The sequence below is a fragment of the Sporothrix schenckii genome (genome assembly GCF_000961545.1).
Source record: "Sporothrix schenckii 1099-18 chromosome Unknown Cont47, whole genome shotgun sequence".
Lineage (NCBI taxonomy): Eukaryota > Fungi > Ascomycota > Sordariomycetes > Ophiostomatales > Ophiostomataceae > Sporothrix > Sporothrix schenckii.
This window is the reverse complement of record NW_015971148.1, coordinates 4,243,746-4,267,686: the sequence shown is the minus strand read 5'-3', so window position 1 is coordinate 4,267,686 and position 23,941 is coordinate 4,243,746. Positions and strand designations below refer to the sequence as shown.

The 23,941-nt window shown below is 56.6% G+C and overlaps 9 protein-coding genes across 9 annotated transcripts; 6 read left to right on the top strand and 3 right to left on the bottom strand.

Moving 5' to 3' along the window:
* Positions 1 to 49: 49 nt before the first annotated feature.
* Positions 50 to 1,423, top strand: SPSK_04295 (uncharacterized protein; the record flags this gene model as incomplete). The annotated part of the gene is made up of 4 exons (XM_016731106.1): positions 50 to 103; positions 168 to 873; positions 896 to 1,276; positions 1,338 to 1,423. The coding sequence occupies 4 exons, from the start codon at positions 50 to 52 to the stop codon at positions 1,421 to 1,423; spliced, it is 1,227 nt and encodes a 408-aa protein (XP_016585886.1).
* A 563-nt stretch (positions 1,424 to 1,986) lies between these two features.
* On the bottom strand, positions 1,987 to 3,086 carry SPSK_04403 (ATP-binding protein involved in chromosome partitioning; the record flags this gene model as incomplete). Its single annotated transcript, XM_016731210.1, has 3 exons — positions 1,987 to 2,666; positions 2,779 to 2,908; positions 2,973 to 3,086. 3 exons carry the CDS (start codon positions 3,084 to 3,086, stop codon positions 1,987 to 1,989), a joined length of 924 nt encoding a protein of 307 aa, XP_016585885.1.
* A 410-nt stretch (positions 3,087 to 3,496) lies between these two features.
* Positions 3,497 to 5,297, top strand: SPSK_04146 (protein AATF/BFR2; the record flags this gene model as incomplete). Its single annotated transcript, XM_016730957.1, has 2 exons — positions 3,497 to 3,554; positions 3,622 to 5,297. The coding sequence occupies 2 exons, from the start codon at positions 3,497 to 3,499 to the stop codon at positions 5,295 to 5,297; spliced, it is 1,734 nt and encodes a 577-aa protein (XP_016585884.1).
* A 201-nt stretch (positions 5,298 to 5,498) lies between these two features.
* SPSK_04645 (uncharacterized protein) lies at positions 5,499 to 5,918 on the bottom strand (the record flags this gene model as incomplete). The annotated part of the gene is made up of 1 exon (XM_016731445.1): positions 5,499 to 5,918. The coding sequence occupies one exon, from the start codon at positions 5,916 to 5,918 to the stop codon at positions 5,499 to 5,501; it is 420 nt and encodes a 139-aa protein (XP_016585883.1).
* Positions 5,919 to 7,664: 1,746 nt separating this feature from the next.
* SPSK_04019 (heat shock 70kDa protein 5) lies at positions 7,665 to 10,106 on the top strand (the record flags this gene model as incomplete). Its single annotated transcript, XM_016730833.1, has 6 exons — positions 7,665 to 7,805; positions 7,903 to 7,914; positions 8,039 to 8,159; positions 8,236 to 8,353; positions 8,410 to 9,954; positions 10,028 to 10,106. The coding sequence occupies 6 exons, from the start codon at positions 7,665 to 7,667 to the stop codon at positions 10,104 to 10,106; spliced, it is 2,016 nt and encodes a 671-aa protein (XP_016585882.1).
* A 2,566-nt stretch (positions 10,107 to 12,672) lies between these two features.
* On the top strand, positions 12,673 to 14,514 carry SPSK_04132 (epsin; the record flags this gene model as incomplete). The annotated part of the gene is made up of 3 exons (XM_016730943.1): positions 12,673 to 12,745; positions 12,831 to 13,121; positions 13,199 to 14,514. The coding sequence occupies 3 exons, from the start codon at positions 12,673 to 12,675 to the stop codon at positions 14,512 to 14,514; spliced, it is 1,680 nt and encodes a 559-aa protein (XP_016585881.1).
* A 1,532-nt stretch (positions 14,515 to 16,046) lies between these two features.
* Positions 16,047 to 16,376, bottom strand: SPSK_04697 (uncharacterized protein; the record flags this gene model as incomplete). The annotated part of the gene is made up of 1 exon (XM_016731495.1): positions 16,047 to 16,376. One exon carries the CDS (start codon positions 16,374 to 16,376, stop codon positions 16,047 to 16,049), a length of 330 nt encoding a protein of 109 aa, XP_016585880.1.
* A 160-nt stretch (positions 16,377 to 16,536) lies between these two features.
* SPSK_03864 (nuclear pore complex protein Nup98-Nup96) lies at positions 16,537 to 21,222 on the top strand (the record flags this gene model as incomplete). Its single annotated transcript, XM_016730679.1, has 3 exons — positions 16,537 to 16,639; positions 17,060 to 17,164; positions 17,378 to 21,222. 3 exons carry the CDS (start codon positions 16,537 to 16,539, stop codon positions 21,220 to 21,222), a joined length of 4,053 nt encoding a protein of 1,350 aa, XP_016585879.1.
* Positions 21,223 to 21,537: 315 nt separating this feature from the next.
* SPSK_04039 (uncharacterized protein) lies at positions 21,538 to 23,765 on the top strand (the record flags this gene model as incomplete). The annotated part of the gene is made up of 3 exons (XM_016730852.1): positions 21,538 to 21,690; positions 21,789 to 23,576; positions 23,658 to 23,765. 3 exons carry the CDS (start codon positions 21,538 to 21,540, stop codon positions 23,763 to 23,765), a joined length of 2,049 nt encoding a protein of 682 aa, XP_016585878.1.
* Between the last annotated feature and the right edge of the window lie 176 nt (positions 23,766 to 23,941).

Genomic DNA, 23,941 nt, shown 5'->3' with positions numbered 1-23,941 from the left:
GCGGCCATATACCTACATTTGTCCCCGACCGCGACGTCCATCCGCCGCGATGAGTGCGCAACTCGCCCAGCTCCAAGAGGACCGGGGCCAATACCAGGAACAGGTACTGGCAATCTTATCTTCCGCACACTGCATTGACCTTCAGTAGCTAACATACGTTCCTATAGCTCGACCTCGTCGTCGGCTCGCTGAATGATGACCCCGGCAACGATGAGCTTCTCGCGCTCAAGGCCGAGCTGGAGTCGGCACTCGAGATCATCGACGCGTCCATTGCGGAGCTGAAACCAGAGCACAGCAAAAAGGCGGCAACCCCAGCAGCAGCCGAGATACCCACAGCACCATCGGCGACAGCAGCAGAAGCAGCAGCAACAACTACAACATCAATAGCGTCAGCAGCAACGCACGACGACGCGCCGGTTGTGTACAAGGTCAACGAGAGCATCCTGGCGCGTTGGGTGACGGGCGATAAGGGATTCTACCCGGCGCGCATCATGTCCGTGACGGGGTCGGCGACGGCGCCCATGTACACAGTTAAGTTCAAGTCGTACGACACGATTGAGACGCTGCGGGCGCGCGACATTCGGCCCCTTGCGCCGGCAAACAGCAGCAGCAGCGCCACGTCGTCAGCAGCGACCAAGCGCAAGGCCGACGGCAGCAGTGCGACACCCTTGTCGCCGTCGACGTCGACACCAACACCGCCCCCTCCCTCCTCCTCCTCCTCCTCCGCCCTCTTCTTTGTCGGCACCCTCTGTACCGGCACCACCCCAGCCGCCACAGCCTCCACATCTCCATGGTCTGCCGCCACCGCCACCTCCACCTCCACCACCGGCGTCGCACCCATCGGCCGCGGCTGTGGTCGCTGCCGCGCCGCCCGTTCCTGCATCGACATCTACAGCCATCCCTCCACCGTCCCGATTCCGCGCAATCGACCGCTTCAGCCAGGGTGTCGTCTCGTCCGCATCGCCCCAACTGTACACACAACCGCCGCAACGGCAACAGCAGCAGCACCAGCAGCACCAGCAGTGGCCATCCGGCAGTGTAGCCAATGTCAACAACAACGGCGACAGTAGCAGCGCAGCAAGCGGTAGTACCGCCACAAATGCCACGCCGCTCGGCGAGGAGCCGCCCGTCAAGAAGTTCAAGAAGATCAAGGCCACGAAGCAGCTCGAGGCCGGCAAGAGCAAGTGGCAGGAGTTCAGCAGCAAAGGCAAGACGGGCAAGCCAGGCAGCAAGAAGGACAGCATGTTCCGGACGCCCGACGGGCCGCAAGGACGAGGTACGCTCCCACCGCACCACTCTCCCTTGTTCTCGTTTGACGCATATGCTAACTTTTATAGTCGGATTCATTGGCTCCGGACAGGCCATGCGTAAAGATGTCACGAGAAGTCGACACATCTACCAGACCAATGATGATGTGGACTAACGTTGTGTTTTTGTTTTCTTCTATTTTTTTCACAGTTGCCGATCTTGCGCGTCGCTTTTGAAGCCGACTGCCGTTCCCGCGTTCGTTTCCCGACGAGATCCTGTCCCGTACTACGAGGACTGGAAAGAGGCGCTGAGTTCTTTGCATCTTTGGTTCTCTCTGACAGTCACTTTCTGCCCTTACCTTTTTACCCTTAACGAACATAGCTAACGGCGGGAATCCAAACACACGCTCGGCGACAATGGGTCGCAGCTGAAGTAGCGTAGGAAGAATAAATTAAATCAATTAAAAATTTTATTTGCGAAAATATTATGCATACAGTTAGATTTCGACTTTTATTTGTTGTTTGATAACTATAAATTGAAGTCACCGGTTCTAATTTTCTTGAAATAGATATAAAGGACATTGACATAATTTTCTGATTTTTTACAAAAAAAAAAAAAAAAATACGATTAGTAGAAAATACAAAGTAATATACAACACAGTGAACCTCTCATAGTAAATAAATTTATTCAATGGAGATCTCGCGTGCTTCACGTCTAATACACAAATATATACACTATCTAAGACAGCCCAATTGTTTTCCCGATGTCTTTAGCCAACGTCAAAAAGGCTTGCGCTCTGCTGCTCTCGGGTTCCGATACGACCGTTGGTTTGCCCCGGTGCGCATCGTCCCCGATGAGGGGGTGCAGCGGAATGTCCGCGAGGAGCGGCACGTCCAGCTCGGCGCATGCCTTGCGCACGCCCTCACCCTTGCCAAAGATGTGCGTTTCTGTTTGGCAGCCGGGGCAGCAGAACACGCTCATGTTTTGGACGACGCCCAGCAGCGGCACATTGGCCTTGCGGAACAGCTGGATGCCGCGCACGGCATCCTGCACGGCCAGCGTGTGCGGTGTGGTGACGACGAGCGCGCCGTCCACAACAACCTGCTGGGCGATGCTGAGCTGCGTGTCGCCCGTGCCCGGCGGCAGGTCCATCACCAGAACGTCGAGCCCGTCCCAGGCGACGTCGCGCAGCAGCTGGGTCAGGGCGCGGCTAACCATGAGACCACGCCAGGCGACGACCTGGCCCTCGGGGACGAGGTAGCCCATGGACATGGTCTTGACCCCGTAGTTGGACATGGGAACGAGCATGTTGTCGCTGGAGAGGCGCGGCTCGCCGGATAGGTTGAAGAGCGTCGGGATGGACGGGCCAAAGATGTCGGTGTCGAGGATGCCAGTGCGGTAGCCCTGCCGAGCAAAGGCTAGAGAGAGGTTGGCTTTTCTTGTTAGCCTCGACCGTCGCTATTCTCTCTCTCTCTCTCTCTGGACACAACTTTGGATCTTGAGTGAACTAGTTTCGTGGAGACAACTTACCAGCTATTGTACTTTTGCCAACACCACCCTTGGCCGAGGATACTATAATCACCTTGGCCACGCCCTTGATAGGCGTACGGTCCGGCAATCGGCGTTGCAGCCGAGGCGGCGTGCCAGCTTTTGGCAGACCCTACTTTGTGTCAGCAATGTTGGAAATGGATGATGTGATTATGAGATGCAGGGCCTGTATATACTAATGGATTCTCATGCTGCAACTTGGAGACACTGTGAAAGTAGGACTGGGATACACACGGCCGCAAAGAATTGACGCCGTGACGGTATATTCGGGGTAGAATTGAGGCAGACATTATGTATTTGCCGTGTTGGTGATGTTGATTGTTTTGATGGAGAGACGTCACAGCTTAGACGGTGCACTGTATTATGGCGGTAGGTACGAATTAGCGGCGTTAGCGCTGCAGCTACAGGTGAGGAAGGCGCCCCGCAGGTGGTTTCTAAATAGGGAAGGCGGTGCTGGTTTGGAGCGGCAGAACAGCAGGAACGTTGCATGGATTCTGGCGCTACTCGTTAAAAATAAGGCGGTGTAGCGCAGCTTTTTAGTGGCAGTATTTTTCTGTATGGCAGAAAAGCTCCCAAGCCAAACTTTTTTTCTAGGCCTGTTCACGATCGAAACGCGGCACCATTTCTCTTTTTATCGAGTGGCACTCCGAGTCCCCAACATCTCACATCATAGCGCACAGCACACAGGGCACAGGACACAATGGTGGGATTAAAGGGACTCGCGGCCCAGTTGTTTGCGAAGCAGAGTCTGGCCGAAGGTAGGCGGAGAACAAACTTGAGCAAATATAACAATGGGATAGTCCATTTTTGCTAACGAAACTGCAGAGTTCGATCCAGAAACCGAAGATCCCGTCGACGACGACAGCGACAACCGGAACGGCGACGCCGGCAGTGACAGCGAAGTTAGCGCGCCGGAAGATACACAGGACACGGAGCACTATGTTCAGGTCGGCAAAAGCAAGTTGCGCCGGAACGAGCCCGTCGCATTAGGGCCGGCCTACCGAGGCGTGCGCGTCAGCCGGAAACAGCTGGAGCAGGATGAGAAGGACGACGAGGACGAGGGCGACGAGGATGACGAAGATCAAAGTGAAGACGAGGACGAGGAGTTTGACGACCCCGACGCGGTCGATGTTGCGGGCGCCGAGGAGGTCCACACCGACGACGAGATCGACAGCGACGAAGCCTTTGGCGAGGACGATGAAGACATTATAAAGAAGTTTACATTCCGGGGGAGTGGCAAGCCCAAGACGCCCAAGGGCAAGCCAGTCTATTCTGACGAGGAGGACGAGGAGGGTGAGGAAGAAGAGGACGAAGACGAAGACGACGAGGAAGAGGATGCGGATGACAGCGAAGGCGACGAGGTCGAAGACATGGCTTCCAGTGGTGACGATGACGATGACGACGACGACGACGATGGAGATGAGGAGGAGGAAGAGGATAACGACGACGAGCTCGACGCTTCTGCAACAAAGGCCGAGGAGGAAGCACGGAAAATCCTTGCAGAACAACGCCGTCAAGTGCTCTCCTCCATATCGGCGTCGGCCAAGGCAGATGCCGACAAAGGTTTTGCAGTCCGCCAGCAACGGCGCACATTTGACGCTCTCCTTAACATGCGCATTCGCATTCAAAAGGCTCTGTCGACGGCCAACACACTGCACACTGTGGCCCAGGAGGACGCAGCCAGCACAGCCGCCGCCGACAGCGCCGTGGAGGAGGCGGCCGCCAAGGCCATTGAGCTGCTGAGCTCGATCCACGACATCCGTGCGTCCCTTTGTGATGCCGACGGCTCAAGTACGAACACCAAGCGGAAACGGCGCAGCGCCATCAGCACCGACAGCTCGTGCCGGGCCATCTTTGACGAGATGACGGTTACCGAGGAAGCCGCTGCGGCCAAGCGCCGCAAGGTGATTGACCGCTGGGCCGCGCGTATCCAACGTCCCTCGGCGGCATCGGCCGCCGCCGCCGCCCGCCGGTTTACCGCTGGGGCCGCGCCGCAGCCCCTGTCGACGGTTCTGGACGGCCAGCTGGTCGCGGCCGAGCGGTTGGTGAAGCGCACGCGCACACCGCGGTCGTGCGCGCCCGTCCAGGCCGCCAAGAAGGTCGAGGAGGACCCGGAGATTTTCGACGACGCCGACTTTTACCAGCTGCTCCTCAAGGAGCTCGTCGACCAGCGGACCGTCGACGGCACGGCGCCTGGTAGCGTGGCGCCCACGGTACGGTGGGCCACCACGGCGGCCAAGGACGCCAAGACGCGCAAGCAGGTGGACCGCAAGGCCAGCAAGGGCCGCAAGATGCGCTACAATGTCCACGCCAAACTGCAGAACTTTACGGCGCCTGAGGACCGGCGCGACTGGGAGCCCGAGGCAATTGACCGCTTCTTCAGCTCGCTGTTTGGCCAGCGGATGGCGCTGGCGGAGGACGATGGTGCCGACGATGATGACGACGAGGAGGATATGGAGATGGGTGGTGCCAGTGTGGGCGAGGGTCTGCGGCTGTTTTAGACGATGCGGCTTGGCTTCAAAGAGTCCAATTTTAGGACTCGGTCATTTTTTGTCCTTTCTTTCTGGTCATTCCTGCTTGCATACCACATTGGCGTTGTATCATTTTATGAATAGACAAAAACCGGGGGCCGTGTATATATAAGTGCGTGTCAAAAATCATTAATTTGTGCCGTTCACCAAAATCTGCAACTCCGCCTCCCGTTATTCTTCCCGCAGTAGCTCTTGCAGACCGGCCGACGTCAACGCCACAAAACAGGCAACGTGGACCGCCAAGTGCACAGCCGGGCCGCCTAGTGTCCGGCCTTGTGGTCCCTGCAGCCCGATTCTTTGCGTCTGCCGGATGAACGCTCGCCGGCTGGGAAAGAGATGGTAGCTGCCAAGGGCGAGAGCCACGAGGCCGCGCAGGTGGCCCGGTGACGACCACGTGGCCATGACGAGGCTCAGCAGTACCGACGACGCCAGCAGCCCGCCGTAGTTTTGCAGGAGGAGCACCACCTCGCCGCCGCCCGTCGCCGATGCGAGCAAAGTCGGGCTGACCTGGCGGTGGGGCGCAAAGAGAAAGGTGGCCGCCGCGGGCGTCTCAATGGCGGCGTGCAGCAAGAAGGCGAGCCGGGCAAGCATGGTGTTTGGTGGGGTGCCCATGTATCCACGATCTGAGTGGAGATGGCGGAAGGGCGTGGCGATGCTATGAAGCGTGGACGGACCAGATAGCTTACACGAGTCAGTTCGGCAAACATCTCGCTTAGTGCATACCCTGGCTACGAGCTCCCGCTTATGAGCATACGAGGTAGTTGCGTCGGGTGAGGCCTTGCACTCAGCCTTCTTTACTGGAAAGTGCGTTTTCGCTAGACGAGGCTGTCATAGCCGCCCGCTGAAAAAGACCGTACGACCACTTTTGACATGTGCATCTTGCACACCATTTTGCCAGATACTGTAGTGTACACGGGCAGACGATCTCCAATGCGAAATGCCAGTTTTGTATTTGTTGATCTGGCCAGATATGTGATGCAGTAACATGTAATAAGAGGCTCTGGACACATGGTCGAGAAAAGACGGATATTCAAACAGTGCAATATGACGGCATGCCTCGTTTAATTACGAGCCGTGGCTGCTGCGTTCATGTAGGTTTTTTATTAATCAAATACTCATTACCAGCAGGTCTTGGGACTCGATCATGCCGTGTGGTGAACCGACGTGGATGTGGCACGGCCAACAGGTGAGCATTGTCAGGTCGGTGTCATGTCATATGTAAAGGCCACTGTGGCAGGAAAAAGGGGTGCCTCATCCGCTAATGCCCCGGTGGTTGATTTCGTCAGTTACGCTTTCTTGGACGGCGTGTGGGCTGCCTGTGGGGACGCTCCGTTAGGGGGCTTAGGGGACTTGGGAGGTTCCGTAGAATCAGATGGAACAATCGAGCTAAATAAGCTTTTGTCGACGACACTTGGTCGTTCCCTCTTGCTAACCTTCTTTTCGCCTTCCTCCGTTGGATTGTGCGCTTCGGTCGTTCCTGCCTGGAGCATGGCCACTGTGGCCAAATATACAGTGACTCAGAAAAAGTGTCATTTACTGGAATTGGAAGGGAAGGTGCCAGCCAGCAAAGAACAGGTGTGCTTATAGGATGCGTTGACAATGGGATCGGAACCACATTCGACAGCCCTCTCATCGTCTACCCCCAAAGCCACCTGGCTTTCAGGGGCCCAAGTCCCGCGTTTTCAGGGGGCCAAAGAGGCCGGCACACTCTGAGTTGTCGGGTGGGACAGGACAGTTGTAGCTTTTGGGGTTAGCGCGCCTGCCTTTGCCGCCTTTCAGTGCGTGCATGTGTGTGAATGGGTGGAGCCTTGCCCAGACGATCAAGGGGCGTGCAGCCCAAGGGAGCCAGTCAGGGAGCGTCAGGGAGGGCAGGTACCAGGGGAGCTGTGTGTTTAAAGTGGTCACGTGCTTTCCTGACCGCGTCGATTCCCAATCCAAACGTGCAAGCGCCACCCGCCGCCAACATTGGACAGATGTGCCAGGTGTCCTCAAGCGGGACCTTTTCTTCGAGGGCGGCCCTCTTTGGCCCTGAAAGCATATCCGACCCGCAGGTGCCAAAAGGGACACATAAAAAGTTCGAGATATTCTACCTCGCATATAAAGGAACACCTCTTTCTTTTCCTTCTTCCGCGCACCAACTTTTTACCTCTTTTTCTCTCCCTCTTGTCAATCTGCACGCCGCTCTTCGCCAGTCCCTTGATCCAGACTCTTTGTTGTCTGAGAGGCATACGAGCTCTGTTCCTTCAGTATTTCGTTGGTTTCCTTTTTCTTTTCCATTTTCATTTTCTTTTTCTTTCCCTCTTCTGCGGCTTTTCACCGCTTCACACACACCTCACAATGGCCTCTTCCCGGAGAAGCTCGTCCCAGTGGGGGCTGGGCCTCTTCCTTGTGGCCTTCTTCGCTGTTCTCTTCTCGCCTGCGTTTGTGAGCCAGGCCCGCGCCGACGACGTCCAGGAGTACGGCACTGTTATTGGTATTGTAAGTAGGACTCAGCTCCCAGTGACGTTACAAACCAGAAGCCAGACAACCAGAATACCAGCAACGTGATCACAATGCTAACCTTTTCTCTCTCTAGGATCTTGGCACCGTAAGTCAAACGATTTCCCGCGCCTGCGAGCTGAATGGCGCAACATCGAACCTCCCAAGGAGCCCCAAGAGGCCCGGAGAGGACGGCCGAAGCAAATACGAATATCCTACTAACCCGTTTCTAGACATACTCTTGTGTTGGTGTTATGCAGAAGGGCAAGGTCGAGATTCTCGTCAACGACCAGGGCAACCGTATCACACCCTCCTACGTGGCTTTCACCGACGAAGAGCGGTTGGTTGGTGACGGTATGTTGCATTTCCCTCCCCAACTTCACCCAAAGCTCGCACTTGGCGATTGGAACGTATACTAACTCTCCTCTAGCCGCCAAGAACCAGGCCGCGAGCAACCCGGAAAACACCATCTTCGACATCAAGCGCCTGATCGGTCGCAAGTACTCTGAGAAGGATGTCCAGAACGAGTATGTGCCTGTTTTGCCTCCGTGAGAGATGTTTCTGTATGCATTGGCCCCAAAGCACATCGCTAACAACCATGCAGCATCAAGCACTTCCCCTACAAGGTTGTCAACAAGGACGACAAGCCGTTTGTGCGTGTCGACGTCAAGGGCTCCGAGAAGACCTTCTCCCCCGAGGAGGTGTCCTCCATGATCCTCGCCAAGATGAAGGAGGTCGCCGAGGGCTACCTGGGCAAGAAGGTCACCCACGCCGTCGTTACCGTCCCCGCGTACTTCAACGACAACCAGCGCCAGGCCACCAAGGATGCCGGCATTATTGCTGGCCTGAACGTCCTCCGTATTGTCAACGAGCCCACCGCCGCTGCCATCGCGTACGGCCTGGACAAGACCGACGGCGAGCGCCAGATCATTGTCTACGATCTCGGCGGTGGTACGTTCGATGTGTCCCTGCTGTCGATTGACCAGGGCGTCTTCGAGGTTCTGGCTACCGCCGGTGACACCCACCTGGGTGGTGAGGATTTCGACCAGCGCATCATCAACCACCTCGCCAAGCAGTTCAACAAGAAGCACAGCGTCGACGTCACTGCCGACAAGAAGGCCATGGGCAAGCTCAAGCGCGAGGCCGAGAAGGCCAAGCGTACCCTGTCGTCGCAGATGTCCACCCGTATCGAGATTGAGTCGTTCTTCGATGGCAAGGATCTGTCCGACACCCTGACCCGCGCCAAGTTCGAGGAGCTCAACGTCGACCTGTTCAAGAAGACGCTGAAGCCCGTTGAGCAGGTGCTCAAGGACGCCAAGGTCAGCAAGAGCGAGATTGACGACATTGTGCTCGTTGGTGGCTCCACCCGCATCCCCAAGGTCATCTCGCTCCTCGAGGAGTTCTTTGGCGGCAAGAAGGCCAGCAAGGGCATCAACCCGGACGAGGCCGTCGCCTTTGGCGCGGCCGTCCAGGCCGGTGTGCTGTCGGGCGAAGAGGGCACGGACGAAATTGTCCTGATGGACGTCAACCCGCTCACCCTGGGCATTGAGACCACCGGTGGTGTCATGACCAAGCTGATCCCCCGCAACACCCCCATCCCGACCCGCAAGTCGCAGATCTTCTCGACTGCGGCCGACAACCAGCCTGTTGTCCTGATCCAGGTCTTCGAGGGCGAGCGCTCCATGACCAAGGACAACAACATCCTGGGCAAGTTTGAGCTGACCGGCATCCCGCCGGCGCCCCGCGGCGTCCCCCAGATCGAGGTGTCGTTCGAGCTCGACGCCAATGGCATTCTCAAGGTGTCGGCCCACGACAAGGGTACCGGCAAGAGCGAGAGCATCACCATTACCAACGACAAGGGCCGCCTGACGCAGGAGGAGATTGACCGCATGGTCGCCGAGGCCGAGAAGTATGCCGAGGAGGACAAGGCCACGCGCGAGCGCATCGAGGCCCGCAACGGTCTGGAGAACTACGCCTTCTCGCTCAAGAACCAGGTCAACGACGAGGACGGCCTGGGCGGCAAGATCTCTGACGAGGACAAGGAGACCATTATTGAGGCCGTCAAGGAGGCACAGGAGTGGCTCGACGACAACGCCGCTACTGCTGACCTGGAGGACTTTGAGGAGCAGAAGGAGAAGCTGTCCAACGTGTAAGCCACACCTACCAACAGCCGCCACCACCACCTCTCCTTTTGAACAGGACCTTTTACTGACATATTCCAGTGCTTACCCCATCACGAGCAAGATGTACAGCCAGGGCGGCGACGCCGACGAGGAGCCCCTCGACCACGACGAGCTGTAAACGACTCCGCCCGACGACCTCAATACGATATGAGCGAGCGAGCGAGCGTTACAAGGGGAGGCATGTTGTTGATATACCAGAAAAGGGAACAAGAAAATGTGAAAACAGTTTTACAAAAAAAAAAAATTGAACAAACAGAAAACATGAAGGCGACGGGGCGTTTTTCATTTGATGCCCACCAGCCAATTTATTGCGTTTTGCTATTGCGCTTTACAATCATCCCCCAGTTACGTTTCTTCTGATTTTGATTTTTCTTCTGGTGTTGAAGGCAGAGGGATTTCTTCTTTCTCTGGTTTAAATGTTTCTTTTCATGTCATAAAAGGAGGAAGCAAGCGGGCACACACAACAACTGCCCATAAAGTCGGACATTGATAGACCGCGGTGCTTTGCGTGTACTATTATTAAACACCAAAATTGATAATAAAAAGAAATTAAAACAAAATGGACAAGGCTGTCGATTGTAGGCTCGGCAGTGAGCAAGACGCGGTGACAAGAGGCGCGAGCAACTTTCACGTCGTCCATCTGGAGAATGTAGAGAAGACGGGGCGCAGTAGACAGTATCGTGATGGTTTGGACTTGAATTGCGAGCTTTCTTTTTTTTTTTTTCTTTTTTTTTTACCCCGTGCAAGGACTGCTGCAGGGGTTCTGTGCGCTGTTGGAATATGACGTAGGCTGAGCGCAAAAGACGTTCCCGCGGCGCGCGGCGCGGGAAGACAGGTGACAAGGCTAGCACTTGCCAGTTCCAGTGGCCACGGAGGCGCCGAGCGAGGAAGTCGCCCAGCTTTCAGCAGCGAACGAATTCTTCCATTCGTTCTGGAACTTGTAGAATTCGCCTCCATACCTCGTGTCCGTTTCTTTTTTTCCCTTTGTTTTCTCGTCGCTCTTTTCTTACCCGGCCAGCCGGCCTACGACGTAAAGGTGTCCTGGTCACCCACTGCCTGCTTAGCTGACTACTCCGGGCGAGTCTTTTGCGATCAATCAGCTGCCGTCGTCGCCGAGAAAGGCCGCGCAACACTGCTTGCGCAGGCTCTTTTCTTCACCGCATCTCCCGCTGTTCCTCTGAGGACTGGTTGTAGAAAATGACAGTAGATTGACAAACGACACAAATTTGCCGACGATGGTAGTATCTCGCATTGGTTGTGTTGGGCGTTCGTCATGTTGGGCTTTCTTCCCGTTTACGGGTTTCTGTGTAATAATATTAGTAGTTGAACTTGCTTCTTCCCAAGGTTCCAAAACGTTCCAAATGTTCTGTGCCGCTTCGAGAAGCATAATTCCAGGTGCTGTCTTGGGCGGAATGTTGCATGTTGGCTGTAAAGTTTGGAATCGTTTGTAAGGGAATATCCTCTACAGCAAATGTCACGCCTTATTTAGGGACCTGCATAACTAATCTTAGTTATTTGGCAGCCTAATCAATGATGCTCTGTGCCAGCGCTGTCCAGCGCCCGCTAAACACAGTCGTAATTAGTCGTAATTAGTGCACTAACAGCTGCGCCCCTCTCGTGCATTCTGCTTTCTGGGCGCAAAACCCCTCCCCCTTCCCCTCCCCTTTCCCAGTGGGAATGACAGTGCTACGCAGGCCCAACCGGGATACGCATCACCTGCGAATTGCGTCCGGTCCGGTTTCTCGCGCCCGTGACACGGAGAAACAGGAAAACAAAAACGAAAATATTTTTTCAAATAAAACAGCGAAAATCTGCTTTTCGCAGCGTGCTTGTTGTTGGCTCTTTCACTTTTATGCGCTTTGACATCCGGTCGCCGTCGTTGCTTCTTGCCGTCTACCAAAACTGTTCTTGCCCTTCTCGAACCATTTCTTGCACCTTCCTTGGTCAACGGCCTCTGCATGCTGTAAAGTACCTGTGTCGTGTCGAATGCAACTGCCCCCCAGAGGGCTGTCTAGAAGCCACTACTTCGCACTTCCTGCCCATTTCGCTCAAGACTCGGGTCACTGCTACCAAGGAAAGCTCCACCGCGAAGCACCGACCTCGCCATTTTCACGTTCCAACAATCTCCTCTCGCTCACTCGCCTTCTCGCCCTCCTCTTGTTCTCTCTCACCTCTCTCTCCCTCTCAAACATCTCTCTGTATCGCAACAACGACTGCGCGGCACGTTCGTTTTATTTGCTACGGCTCCTCGCTTTTGCTTTGACAGTATTCGCTATCCGTCCTGATTTCCTGCCCCCATTCTCTCGCTTCTCCTTTCCCTCAATCGCCTGCGCATCCGACGAACATCGTTTTATCTCTTTTCTCCGCCCACTTTCGTACATTTGGTGGGCAGCCAGACCAACCTGTCCCGCCCGACTACCAGCACCCCGTACCGACCCTCTTTCTGCGGTCTCGTCGCTGCGTTGTTGACGTGCGCCGTCCTTGCATCTTTCTGCGTGAATCCCAAGGGTGCCCTGTCCGTTTTCGACGAACCGTTACTGTTTCTTCACGCAATCGCAATCGCCAACGTCGCATTACGACGACTCCGTCTCCTTTCGTTTTACCCCGACCGAGACTGCATACAACCCCCTTTCTCGTTTCTTTAGCTGCACAAACCGGTCTCTTGGACCACCCAGTCGCCCATCATGTCAAAGGTTATGAGAAGCGTCAAGAACGTCACCAAGGGCTATTCCAGCTCCCAGGTGAAGGTCCGCGAAGGTTGGCCGAACTCTCTCTTGTTGTCCTTATCTTGGCACTTTCATGGTTGCACGTCATGCTAACCAGGCCTCTCTTTTTCCTACAGCGACCAGCAACGACCCATGGGGCCCGACCGGCACGCAGATGAGCGAGATCGCACAGCTCACCTTCAACTCGTCAACCGACTTCAACGACATAATGGACATTATCGACAAGCGGTTAAACGACAAGGGCAAGAACTGGCGTCACGTTCTCAAGGCCCTCAAGGTCCTCGACTACTGTCTCCACGAGGGGTCCGAGCTGGTTGTCTCGTGGTCCAAGCACAACCTGTATATTATCCGGACGCTCCGCGAGTTTATCTACATTGACGAGGAGGGTCGTGATGTCGGAAACAATGGTACGAGATGGAACTAGGCACCCTTTTCATTGTCATCCTTTGATCCTCTGACGAGTCACTAACAAGCCTCTCTATAGTTCGCATTGCCGCGAAAGAGTTGACTGCTTTGATCCAGGACGATGAGCGACTGCGCACTGAGCGCAGCGACCGGAAGAGCTGGAAGTCGCGGGTAACTGGCCTCGACGAGTACGGCCCCGGCGGCCAAGGCGGAGACCTTCCCCCACCGCCCCGGCGCAACCGGGACCGGCGCGGCGGCGGTAACGACGACGATGACGCCGAGTACCGGCTGGCGATCGAGGCGAGCAAGGCGCAGGAGGAGGAGGACCGTCGGAAGCGCGAGGGCCGGAGTGGGAATGCCGAGGAAGACGACGACGACCTGGCCAAGGCCATCAAGCTGAGTAAGGAGGAGGAGGAGCGCCGCCGCCAGCAGCTCGAGGCGAACAGCAACAACAACAACAGCAGCAACAACATCGACCTGCTGTTCGATGTCGAGCAACCCGCCCAGCCAGCTGCCGCCCAGTTCACCGGTTTCAACCAGGGCTACCAGCAGGGCAGCGCTGTCGATTTCTTTGCCAACCCCATTGATCAGAGCCAGATGCAGATGCAGATGCAGCCGACCGGCTACAACCCGTACGGCAACTTCGCCGGCCAGCCCACCGGCTATCAGAACGGCTTCGGTACAAACGGCTTCGCCACCCAGCAGACCGGCTTCGACCCATACGGCCAGCAGGGCTACCAGCTGCAACAGCAGCCGACGTCCTTCTCCAACAACCCCTACAACACGCAGATCCAGCAGCCCCAGCAGCAAGACTCGTCCTCTCTGCAGCCCGGCAGCAACAACCCATGGTCGTCGGCAAACAACGGCAGCGCCCAGCCCTTGCAACCCCTGCCCACCGGCTCCAACAACCCCTTCGCCTCGGCCGGCGCGAACAACGCAAGACCGCAACAGCAGCAGCAGCAGCCGTTCAAGCCGTCCTTCAACACGCTCTCGAGCCTGCCCGAGCAAAAGACACTCGCATCATTTGGCCAGCCACAAGCACAAGCACAACCCTTCCAGGCACAACAGCAACCACAGCAGCCCCAGAAGGAAGTCAGCGAGCACGAGGCACGCCTCAACGCACTGCTGGCGGGCGGCGAGGGCATGGACACCTTTGGCAACACGGGCCAGCTCCGTATTCCTGCGCAGCACACCGCGCCCGGCACATTTGTCAACAGCGCCGGTTCCAACCTGAATCGCCTCACGGGCGATGCCACCGGTACGAACAATCCCTTTATGCGCCAGCAGTTCACTGGCATGCCCGCTCCGTCCTACGGCAACGGGCCTTCGGCGAATCCGTTCGGCGCACAGCCGCAGCAGCGGCAGACGGGCAACCAGGACCTTATCCAGTTCTAGGCTTCCTGTTTGCATATGAACTTTTTTATCGGTGCCCCTCCATCTCTAGCTCTTTTAGCCCATGCCTATTCTCAACCCTTCGATCTCTCAAACATCTTCTTTGTCTCACGCCTTGTCTGCTCCTGTTCATACTTCTTCTTTGCTGTCAACATCCGATACGTCTGGGGCTGTCGAGTCTGTGGGAGTACGGATTTGTCCGGTTGAGGTGGAGGGAAGATAAAAATACCAGCTCACTCATTCCGTGCTTTTCCCTTTCTCTGTTTCCCTCTCCCTCCCGTCTCTTTATCTTCATCTACGTCCTTTAACAATGCGACTTTCTCTCTGTCCACACCTGTGTTCTGCTTTCCCCATTTCCCGTTGCTGCGTGCGTACTTTGGGTATTGGCTTTATTTTGTTTCGTTTCATTTATTTTATTTCAGAGTACATTAAGTCATATTTTATATAACCAAAAACAGTCTTGAATTGATTGTTCATTCTGCCTCGCCCTTTTGTCCGCCTGCCGATCTGTGCGAGTGTCTTCTCGTTTCGCACTGGGCCTGTTGCCATCGATTTGTCATTTTTGTAATCCAAGCCTGGTGATTTCGACCTCGTGACTACAGCCGAAACCCTTGCTCTCCTCATTTACCACTCCGTCTCTCCTTTCTTCAGCGTGCTTTATCAGAACAGGAGTCATCACCGAGTTTGCCTTGCGCCAGACAACTTCACAGGAGATCTAAAAAGCTCGATTCTGCTCTGTTAGTGGGCAGGAGCTTGATGAGGCCCACTTTAGCGCCGTCGCGCCGTGCGCGTTGACTACCTTATTCTAGGCAGGCGCAGGCCAGCAGCTCTGGTCAGAATGTGGGCTTCTGATTGGCTGATTGGAGAGCTGCAGCGAATCATCGTATACAATTGGACACCAACCTGCTGCTGCCTGAGGCCATCTGGTGGAAAATGGCCATCGAACAATGGCTCGGAGGACTCCACCCAAGCCACGCGCCAAAGGCCTGTCTCCCCTCTGTCTTGTTTTCTCGCCGTTCTGCGCGAAAATGCTTTGCTGGCCACGTATTTTCGCCCTTTCCTCCTGCTGTCGACCGCTCCTGCGGCCTACTGAATGTCTTCTATAGCGCCTGCAACCACACAAAACCGTACCTTCCAAGGGTGGTTTGCGCCTTCTGTCTTCCGCCTCTGTGTCCTCGTTCTGACTCCCAATACCAAGGGCAGAAAAAATAGGAGCGTCTTCGCCAGGGAAGCTATTTACCCTCACTCTTTTCTCTCTTCCTTCCGTTTTCTACAAAGGGAATACTAGAGCTTCTCTTTCCGTTTCCTCCCAATCCTTCCTCTCCTTTTTTCTGACCACTTCCTTTCTTTATTTTTTCTTTATTTATATCTTCATATACAGCGCTGCTGTCTGCCCATTTTTCCTTGAAATTTATCGTTCGCTCGCTTGTGTTCTTTTTCACCCCCCTTGTCTGCTTTCGCAGCCCAAAAAAAGAGACCAGCCGCGTCCCAAAATCCGCAGCCCATTTTTCCTGCTCTGGTTTTTCTTTCAATCTTTATTCGACAACAACAACAACAACGACGACGAGCGACAGCTGCAAATCGTCCGACACGTACGCGCCGCATCGCCGAGCAAGCCGTTCACTCGACTCAGATCGACATGCTGGTAGCTCCCGATCACGGTTTTTAAGCTCCGACAACACCTCTTTCTCCCCCGGCCTCTCCTCGCGACAGAACCTCGCGACGCGCCATTTGGGAGCTTCCAAAACAATATCGTTTTGGTCGACAGTGGGAAGCAACAAGAACGGCACTAAGCCTGGGCCATCTTCAGATCGAAACGCGCTGTAACCTACGGCGGCGACGTTGACGCGTCCGTTTTCTTGCATCGACCGAGTAGGCGTCGATTTCGGTGACCGGGCGAACGACGCGCTTCCTATTCACGACCACGTATCACCTCTGTCACTCCACCTATACAACTCGACTCGCCCTTGATAGTTCTGAGGTACAACTCATAGATCAAGGCGACAAACTCTTCGACACGCAACAATGTCGTTCGGGGGTGGTTTCGGTGGCTTCGGCCAGCAGAACCCGACCCAGCAGACCGGCGGCTTTGGCGGCTTTGGGTCCACCAGCAACACTACGACAGGAGGTATGTACCAGAGTCGACTTTTTCTGTTTTTCTCTCTCCCTATCCCTCTGTCTCGCATCAGTACTGTGTTGCTTTTCGTCTTTTCTTTTGTGCTTTCTACCTGCCTGCAAGTCATGTTATCGCGTCTGTACTATCTTCACTCTTCCTCTACCTTGCTCATCTACTTCTTCACTCCTCGGCATTCACCACATGGCGCCTTGCTGGACAAAGCTACGACTAGTGGGGGACGAAGAGAGGAGACAGCGGGCGAGAATGTACTTCGCGACGCGTCTTGTTTGAGCTCATTTGCTTTCTTCAACTCTTAAGTTCGCCGTCTTCACCATCTATCAACCGGCCCCAAAGATCAGTATCCGTCTTCCCCCCAGACACCGCAGGACTAACGAGATTCTCTCCTCTCTTCTTACGTGCTCATCGAACCAGGGTTTGGAACAAATACAAACTCATTTGGCGGCGCCACTCAGAACACCGGTACCGGTCTCTTTGGCAACACCGGAGCAACTGGCGGCGGCTTTGGATCCTCGACCGGTATGGCATCAGGCGCCTTTCCTACGCGTTGACCCTTTTTCAAGAAACTATCTCTGCCCTGCTCTCTGCTATCCTTTTTCTTCTCCTGTCCTCCCATACGCACCTAACTTAATTTTACACTTGCTCCTTTTGCTATTTTTTCTTCTTTTCTGCATCTTTTTCACATATCCTCTACATCTGTTCCGTGACTAACCACATCTGCATGCATTATAGGAGGCTTTGGCAGCACCGGCACTGGCGGTTTCGGTGCGAAGCCTGCATTCGGGGCGACGACCTCAGCCGGTGGCGGTCTGTTCGGATCCACGACGGCAACTGCTGGTAGCTCAGGCTTTGGCGGCGGCGGCGGATTCGGTAATCCTGCAGCAACCTCTTCACCATTCGGTGCCGGCGGCGGCACCTCACTGTTTGGCTCCACAGCAGCTAAACCTGCCTTCGGCTCAACGACGGGCACTGGTGGCCTCTTCGGCACGACGCCTGCTGCCAGCACGACGTCATCTTTTGGTAGTGGCACCACGGCTGGGTTTGGCGCGACGGCCAACCCGGGTATTGGCACCAATGTTGGTGACCCTCCTGGCACCAACTCCGTCGCCTTCCAGCCGTATATTGAGAAGGAAGCAACAACCAACCAGCAAAACAGCTTCCAAAATATCCTCTTCATGGATGCCTACAAAAAGTGGTCTCCCGAAGAGCTTCGTTTGACCGATTACAACCAAGGCCGCCGCTACGGCAATGCGACCGGAACCGGCGCATTTGGTGTCGGCTCCAACTTTGGCGGCTTCGGTGCGTCAACCACTCCCTCTACGACAGGCACGACTGGCGGTCTGTTCGGTGGTGGCGGGACGACCACTGGTGGCTTCGGCGCCCAGACCGGCACGACCACGGGCGGCTTCGGCAGCACCTCCACTGGCGGCGGCCTGTTCGGCGCGAAGCCTGCCACAACTGGCGGCCTTTTCGGCAGCACCACGCCTGCCCAGCCAGCACAAACGGGTGGTATCTTTGGTGGTGGCGGCACCACTGGTGGATTCGGCTCGTCTACCACCGCTGGCGGTTTCGGTTCGACGCCCGCTGCTGGTACAGGTTCGCTCTTCGGCAGCACCGCGACCCAGAGTAAGCCTGCTGGCGGATTTGGTTTCGGAAGCACCACGCAGGGCACGACTGGCTTCGGTGCCACTGGAGGTACAAGCGCGTTCGGCACCCCCCAGGCTGCCACCACTACTGGAGGCGGTCTCTTTGGCAGCACACCGGCGGCCAGCACCACACCTGGCGGTGGTCTTTTTGGCGGCGGTGGCCAGACGGGTGCTGCTTCCTCGGGTTTCGGCACCCAGGCAGCTTCTGGATTCGGTGCCCAGCAGCAGACCGGTGGTGGCCTTTTCGGTCAGGCTAAGCCTGCTACTGGCGGTCTGTTCGGCTCAACCTCGACACCGGCAGCCGGCACCGGTACAACTGGCGGGTCACTCTTTGGCTCATCCACGACATCCACACCATTCGGCGGCACTGCTGGTACACAGCAGACCGGTGGTCTCTTTGGCGCAAAACCGGCAACAACCACGACTGGCGGCCTCTTTGGTAGCACACCTGCGGCTAGCACGACCACTGGTGGCGGTCTCTTTGGCGGTATTGGCCAGACAGCCCAGACACAACAGCAGCCGGCGCAGACTAGCAGTCTATTTGGCAGCTCCCTGGGCCAGGCTCAGCAGAAGCCGTCTCTGTTCGGCACAGCGGCCCCTGCCACCGGCGGCGGTCTCTTTGGCGGCCAGCAGAACCCACAGCAACAGCAAGGCGGTCTGTTCGGCCAGAGCACAACCGCGGTCCAGCCTCAGGCTGGTGGTCTTGGCGGTTCTCTCTTTGGAAACGCGCAGCAAGGCAACCCAGGCCTGGGTGCATCTCAGGGCCTGACCACGAGCATCAACGACACTGGTGCATATGGTGCGCCCTCGCTCTTCCAGAGCTTGGCCGCCCAAGAGGTGCAGAACCCTGGCCCTCTTGCGACCCCTCTGTCCGTCAACAAGACCAAGACTTCTAGGAGAAGTTCGATCTTGCCGCTGTACAAGATGACCCCGGGCTCGGCATCCAAGTTCGCCACTCCCCAAAAGCGTGGCTACGGCTTCTCGTACAGCACCTTTGGCACCCCGAGCAGCGTTTCCAGCACTGCGAGCACGCCCGGCACCATGAGCCAGAGCCTGCTGGTTGGTAGCATCGGACGCGGCGGCCTGACGAAGAGCATTTCGTCGAGCAACCTGCGCCGGACCTTCAACCCCGAGGACAGCATTCTGCTCCCCGGCGCCTTCTCGTCCAACTCGGGCCCACGCTTCTACGGCAGCACAGGAAGCAGCAAGAAGCTTGTCATCAACCGCGACATGCGCTCTGATCTGTTTTCCACCCCCAGCAAGGTCAGAGACTCTGGTGGTGCCGATTCCTTGACCGACGCCAGTCTCGGCAGCACCCGGAAGCTGACCAAGAGAGTGAGCTTCGATACCACCATAGCCAAGGATTCCGTCCCCGAGGGCCTCAACGGTAACAACGGCCCGGCCAGCGGCAGTGGCAGCGAACCGGATATGGGCTACCTGCGCCCCCAGAGGCGCCCATCCAACGGCACCAGCAGCTCCTCCAACACTGCTGGCAACGGCAGCAGCTCCGCGCTGGTTGTCTCGCCGGCGTCCAATGAGCCCGAGATGGAGCAGGTCACCGGCAAAGAGCTTGCCATTGTGCACGAGGAGGAGGCCTCACCCGTGCGAGCCCGTTGCATCCCCAGCAACTACCGCGTTAACAGCAAGGAGCTTGGCAACTACTGGATGTCGCCCTCCAAGGAGGAGATTGAGCAGATGAACCGCGTCCAGCGCCAGCAGGTCGTCAACTTCACCGTCGGCCGCACGAATGTCGGCCAGGTGCGCTTCCGCGTCCCTGTTGATCTGACCAAGATCAACCTGGACTCCATCATGGACGGTATCGTCACGCTCATCATCCGCTCCGCCACGGTCTACCCTGACGTCAACACCAAGCCGCCTGTCGGACAGGGCCTCAACGTCCCGGCTGAGATCCTCCTTCTTCACACTTGTCCCCGCAGCGGACCAGACGCGAACCCCGCCAAAATGAAGAAGCATATCACGCGCCTCAAGAACATTCCTGATACCACTTTTGTCAGCTACGACGAGCAGACCGCCGCGTGGGTCTTCCGAGTGGAGCACTTCACCACCTACGGCCTGGACGACGACGACGATGACGAGACCGACGCAGAGACAACCCGCCTCTCTGCAGCCGCTGGCAACGCTGCGCCTGTGCCCGCCTACAACACAGTGCTACCGTCGACGGAGCAGGTGAACGACGAGGATACGTTCGACTTTCGTCGCCGCAAGCACGTCTCCGTCCCCGGTGCGTTTGATGACAGCCACGACATTATGGATGACGAGGACGAAGAAGGCGATGTGACTTTCCAGCAGTCTTTTTTATCTAATCGCTCCGCGGACATGAACGCCCAAGCCGTGGTGCCCATCAGCACGATGGAGCACGACCACGACATGGAACAAGGCGAGGATAGTGGTCTGTATGAGAACGAGGGCGAGGCGCCTTTTTCTCAGCAGCTCTATTCTGCCGCGGAGCTTGACGACAACAACAGCCTCGAACCCTACCCCTTCCTCCCCGACCTGCCCCCCGTTGTCCAAGAAACGCCTGCCGGCATCATGCGGGCTCGCCTCCGGGCAATCAAGGAGTCCAACACACCACTGAAGCTGCAGGTCGCCGACGGCGACAACTGGATGGACATGCTGCAGAAGACGGTCAGCCCCCAGAAGCGTGACCGTGCCGCTCTCAAGGCACTGGGCGAGAACGGCGCTCCCGAGAAGCCTTCATTCAACGAAAGCATCGCCAACTTTGACAAGAAGGCCGCTGCGTCCACCGCGGGTCGTGGCTTCGGCGCAATCGACAACCGTGGTTTCGCCACCAGCATCGACCTCATGAACTCGCTCTTTGAAAAGGCCAAGGCCCCGACGACCCAGGCGCCGGAGACGATTACCCCCGCCAAGGGATTTGTGAAGGTCCGTAGTGCCCTCCTCATCCAGTAGATGGACGACTTTTGGTTCTCCCAATTTGATGTTTTCCCCCCGTACCATTCACACTTATTCTACCTCGCTTTGTTATTCTCAGCACGTTCCACATCCACATGATTGTATGCACATCGGCGTTGGAAACCCATTCCGTCATTTTGTCCCTTGCTTCCCCTATTTAATATTTACATCTGTCGTGTACCGTACTTGGTAACAAATACAAAACCTGAAAATCAAACAAAAAACAAAACTGAACACCTGGACTAAATGTTGTTCTGTTTCTAGTGGCCTTACAAGCGAACCAACAAGACGGCCGACGACGATCAGGCCACCATGGACCCAACGGACCGCGCTTTCCATGATGCCGCGAGACCTATCTGGTCCACGGACGGAGCGTGCATTGTCACCGAGGCACAAAACGATGACACCGAACCCTCGCTGAAGCGAATTCGGATATTCGACCCCATTGGTGCGCAGCTCACAGACGTACGTGGCAAGAGATGCTTTCCCCTTATATGCTTAAATACCACAGACAAAAAAAAAAAATGAAAATAAAAAATGATAAAAAAACTAACAAGGTCCAGTACTCCGTTGAGGGTCTGTCCGACCACAAAGATGTCGTGGATGTCCAGGTCGTGGACGGTGTGCCGGCGATCTCGACTCGCCGCATCCCCGAAATTAAGGCCTTTGCCGGTTTCTGTGAGCAAGCTAACCAGCGTCGGTCAGCGTCCGCCAGCACCATATCACAGCAGCTGGGCTCATACGAGCAGTCTGTATGGGAACTTGCCAGCGTGCTATTTGATCCTGTCGACGAGCATGCTTCGAACCCGGGAGACGAAGCGCGCCAGCGCAGGGCCAATCTGGCCACGTTCTGGGCGCAACTTGTGCAGGACTCGTCTTCGGCCAAGCCCCTGGACCAGGCACAGTCATTTGAACAAAAGGCAGTCCTCTACCTGGCGTCCCGCAAGGTCCCTGAGGCCTGCCGCGCGCTCGTGGATGGCAAGAACTTTAAGCTGGCCACACTGGTCTCGCTGATTGGCACAGGCGATGCCTTCAAGAAGGACATGCGGGAGCAGGTGGACGACTGGCAGCAGGGCGATGCTCTCTCCGAGTTCAGCGTGCCGCTGCGGTCGATCTACTCGCTGCTCGCTGGTAACGTGGCCGTCTGCGAGGGCAAGAAGGGCGGCGGTGTCGAGAACCGCATGAACTCGGTGGTCGTGTCCAACTGGTTCGGCCTCGACTGGAAGCAAGCATTCGGCCTCCGTCTCTGGTACGGCATCGCTGCGGGCGAGGGGATTGAGTCGGCTGTGGCCAAGTACGTTGAGGATCTCGAGCAAGGCCGCGTGCCTGCCCCTCGGCCATGGTACACGAAACAGCGCGACATCACTGCTGCCTGGACCGACCCCCAGCGCGAGCTTCGCGAGGACCTGCTGTTCGGTCTCCTCAAGGTCGCTGCCGGCCTTGCCCGCCTGGAAGATGTGCTGGAGCCCGAAAACTCACAGCCGTCGCCGTTCCGGTACCGATTCTGCTGGCAAATCAGCCAGGCCCTGTCGGGCGCCAAGCACATCAGCGCATCGGCCAAGCTGTCTTCGGAAAAGGCTGACGCACTCTCTACGTCTTACGCATCCGAGGTCGTGTACCAAAACGACCGATCTTCCAACAGCCCGGACGATGGTGCCTGGGTTCATGCCATCTGGGTTCTGCTGCATCTGTCTGACCGCACAGCACGGATACACGCGGTCCAGGACGTGCTGGCGCGCCACACGGGCTCACTGTTTGTCAACAACGGCGCCCAGTCGAGCCTGTACGACAAGCTGGTGGACGACCTCAAGATCCCGGCGCAGTGGGTGTGGCAGGCCGCCGCGCTCTACTGGCGCAACCAGCAGAACCAGCCCGTGCTGGAAGCCGAGTGTCTTCTGCGTGCGTCAGCCTTTGCGGATGCGCACCGCATCTTTGTCAAGGAGCTGGCGCCCAAGGCCGTTGTCGAGCGCAACTACAGCGACATTGCGGAAATGCTCGAGAAGCTGCAGCCTCACCGCCAGCAGATCAAAGACTGGGCGCTGGGCGGCGAAGTGTACAGTCGGTTCCTCGACCTGCTGACGCTGCAGCGTGGAGGCACGCTCGGTGGCAGTGGTACCGGCGGCTCGGGCGGCAGTGCTGCACGACGTACGCGAGGACGCCAGCAGCAACAGGCGCGTGACGAGGCTAAGCAGGCCTCCGCGCAGCTGCTTGGTGCCGTGGAGGCGCTGGCCGCCAGCCTGCCGGCCATGTACGACAACGCAGGCAATGCGCTGCCGACGGAGGTGGCGGCCATTACGGAGATGGCAGATGTGGTGGCGAAGGAGACGATGGTGCTTGCCAACAAGGGCAGAGTGAGTATTTCTATTATGTCCCGTTTATGCATGCCCCGGACTGCCACGGTTACGGACACAGATGCTAACAGTTGCTTGTAGATGGACTTGACCAAGATTTCTCGACTGCCCTTGACGGAGGACCGGCGTGTTCGGTACTCGTCCGACCTTGCGTTTGCATACTACCGCGAAGTGACGAGTGCTCACTGAACAGGAGACGTGGGAGGAAGGAAAGAGAGAGGACAAAAAACGAAAAAAAAAGATGAACGCGAAAGAAGAAGGAAACAAAAAAGAAAAGCAGAGAGGGAGCTGGCGGAACTAGGCGGAACGGCCCGCAATTGTATAAAATGGAGGAATGGAGGGACGGATTCTGTATTGAGCAGCGT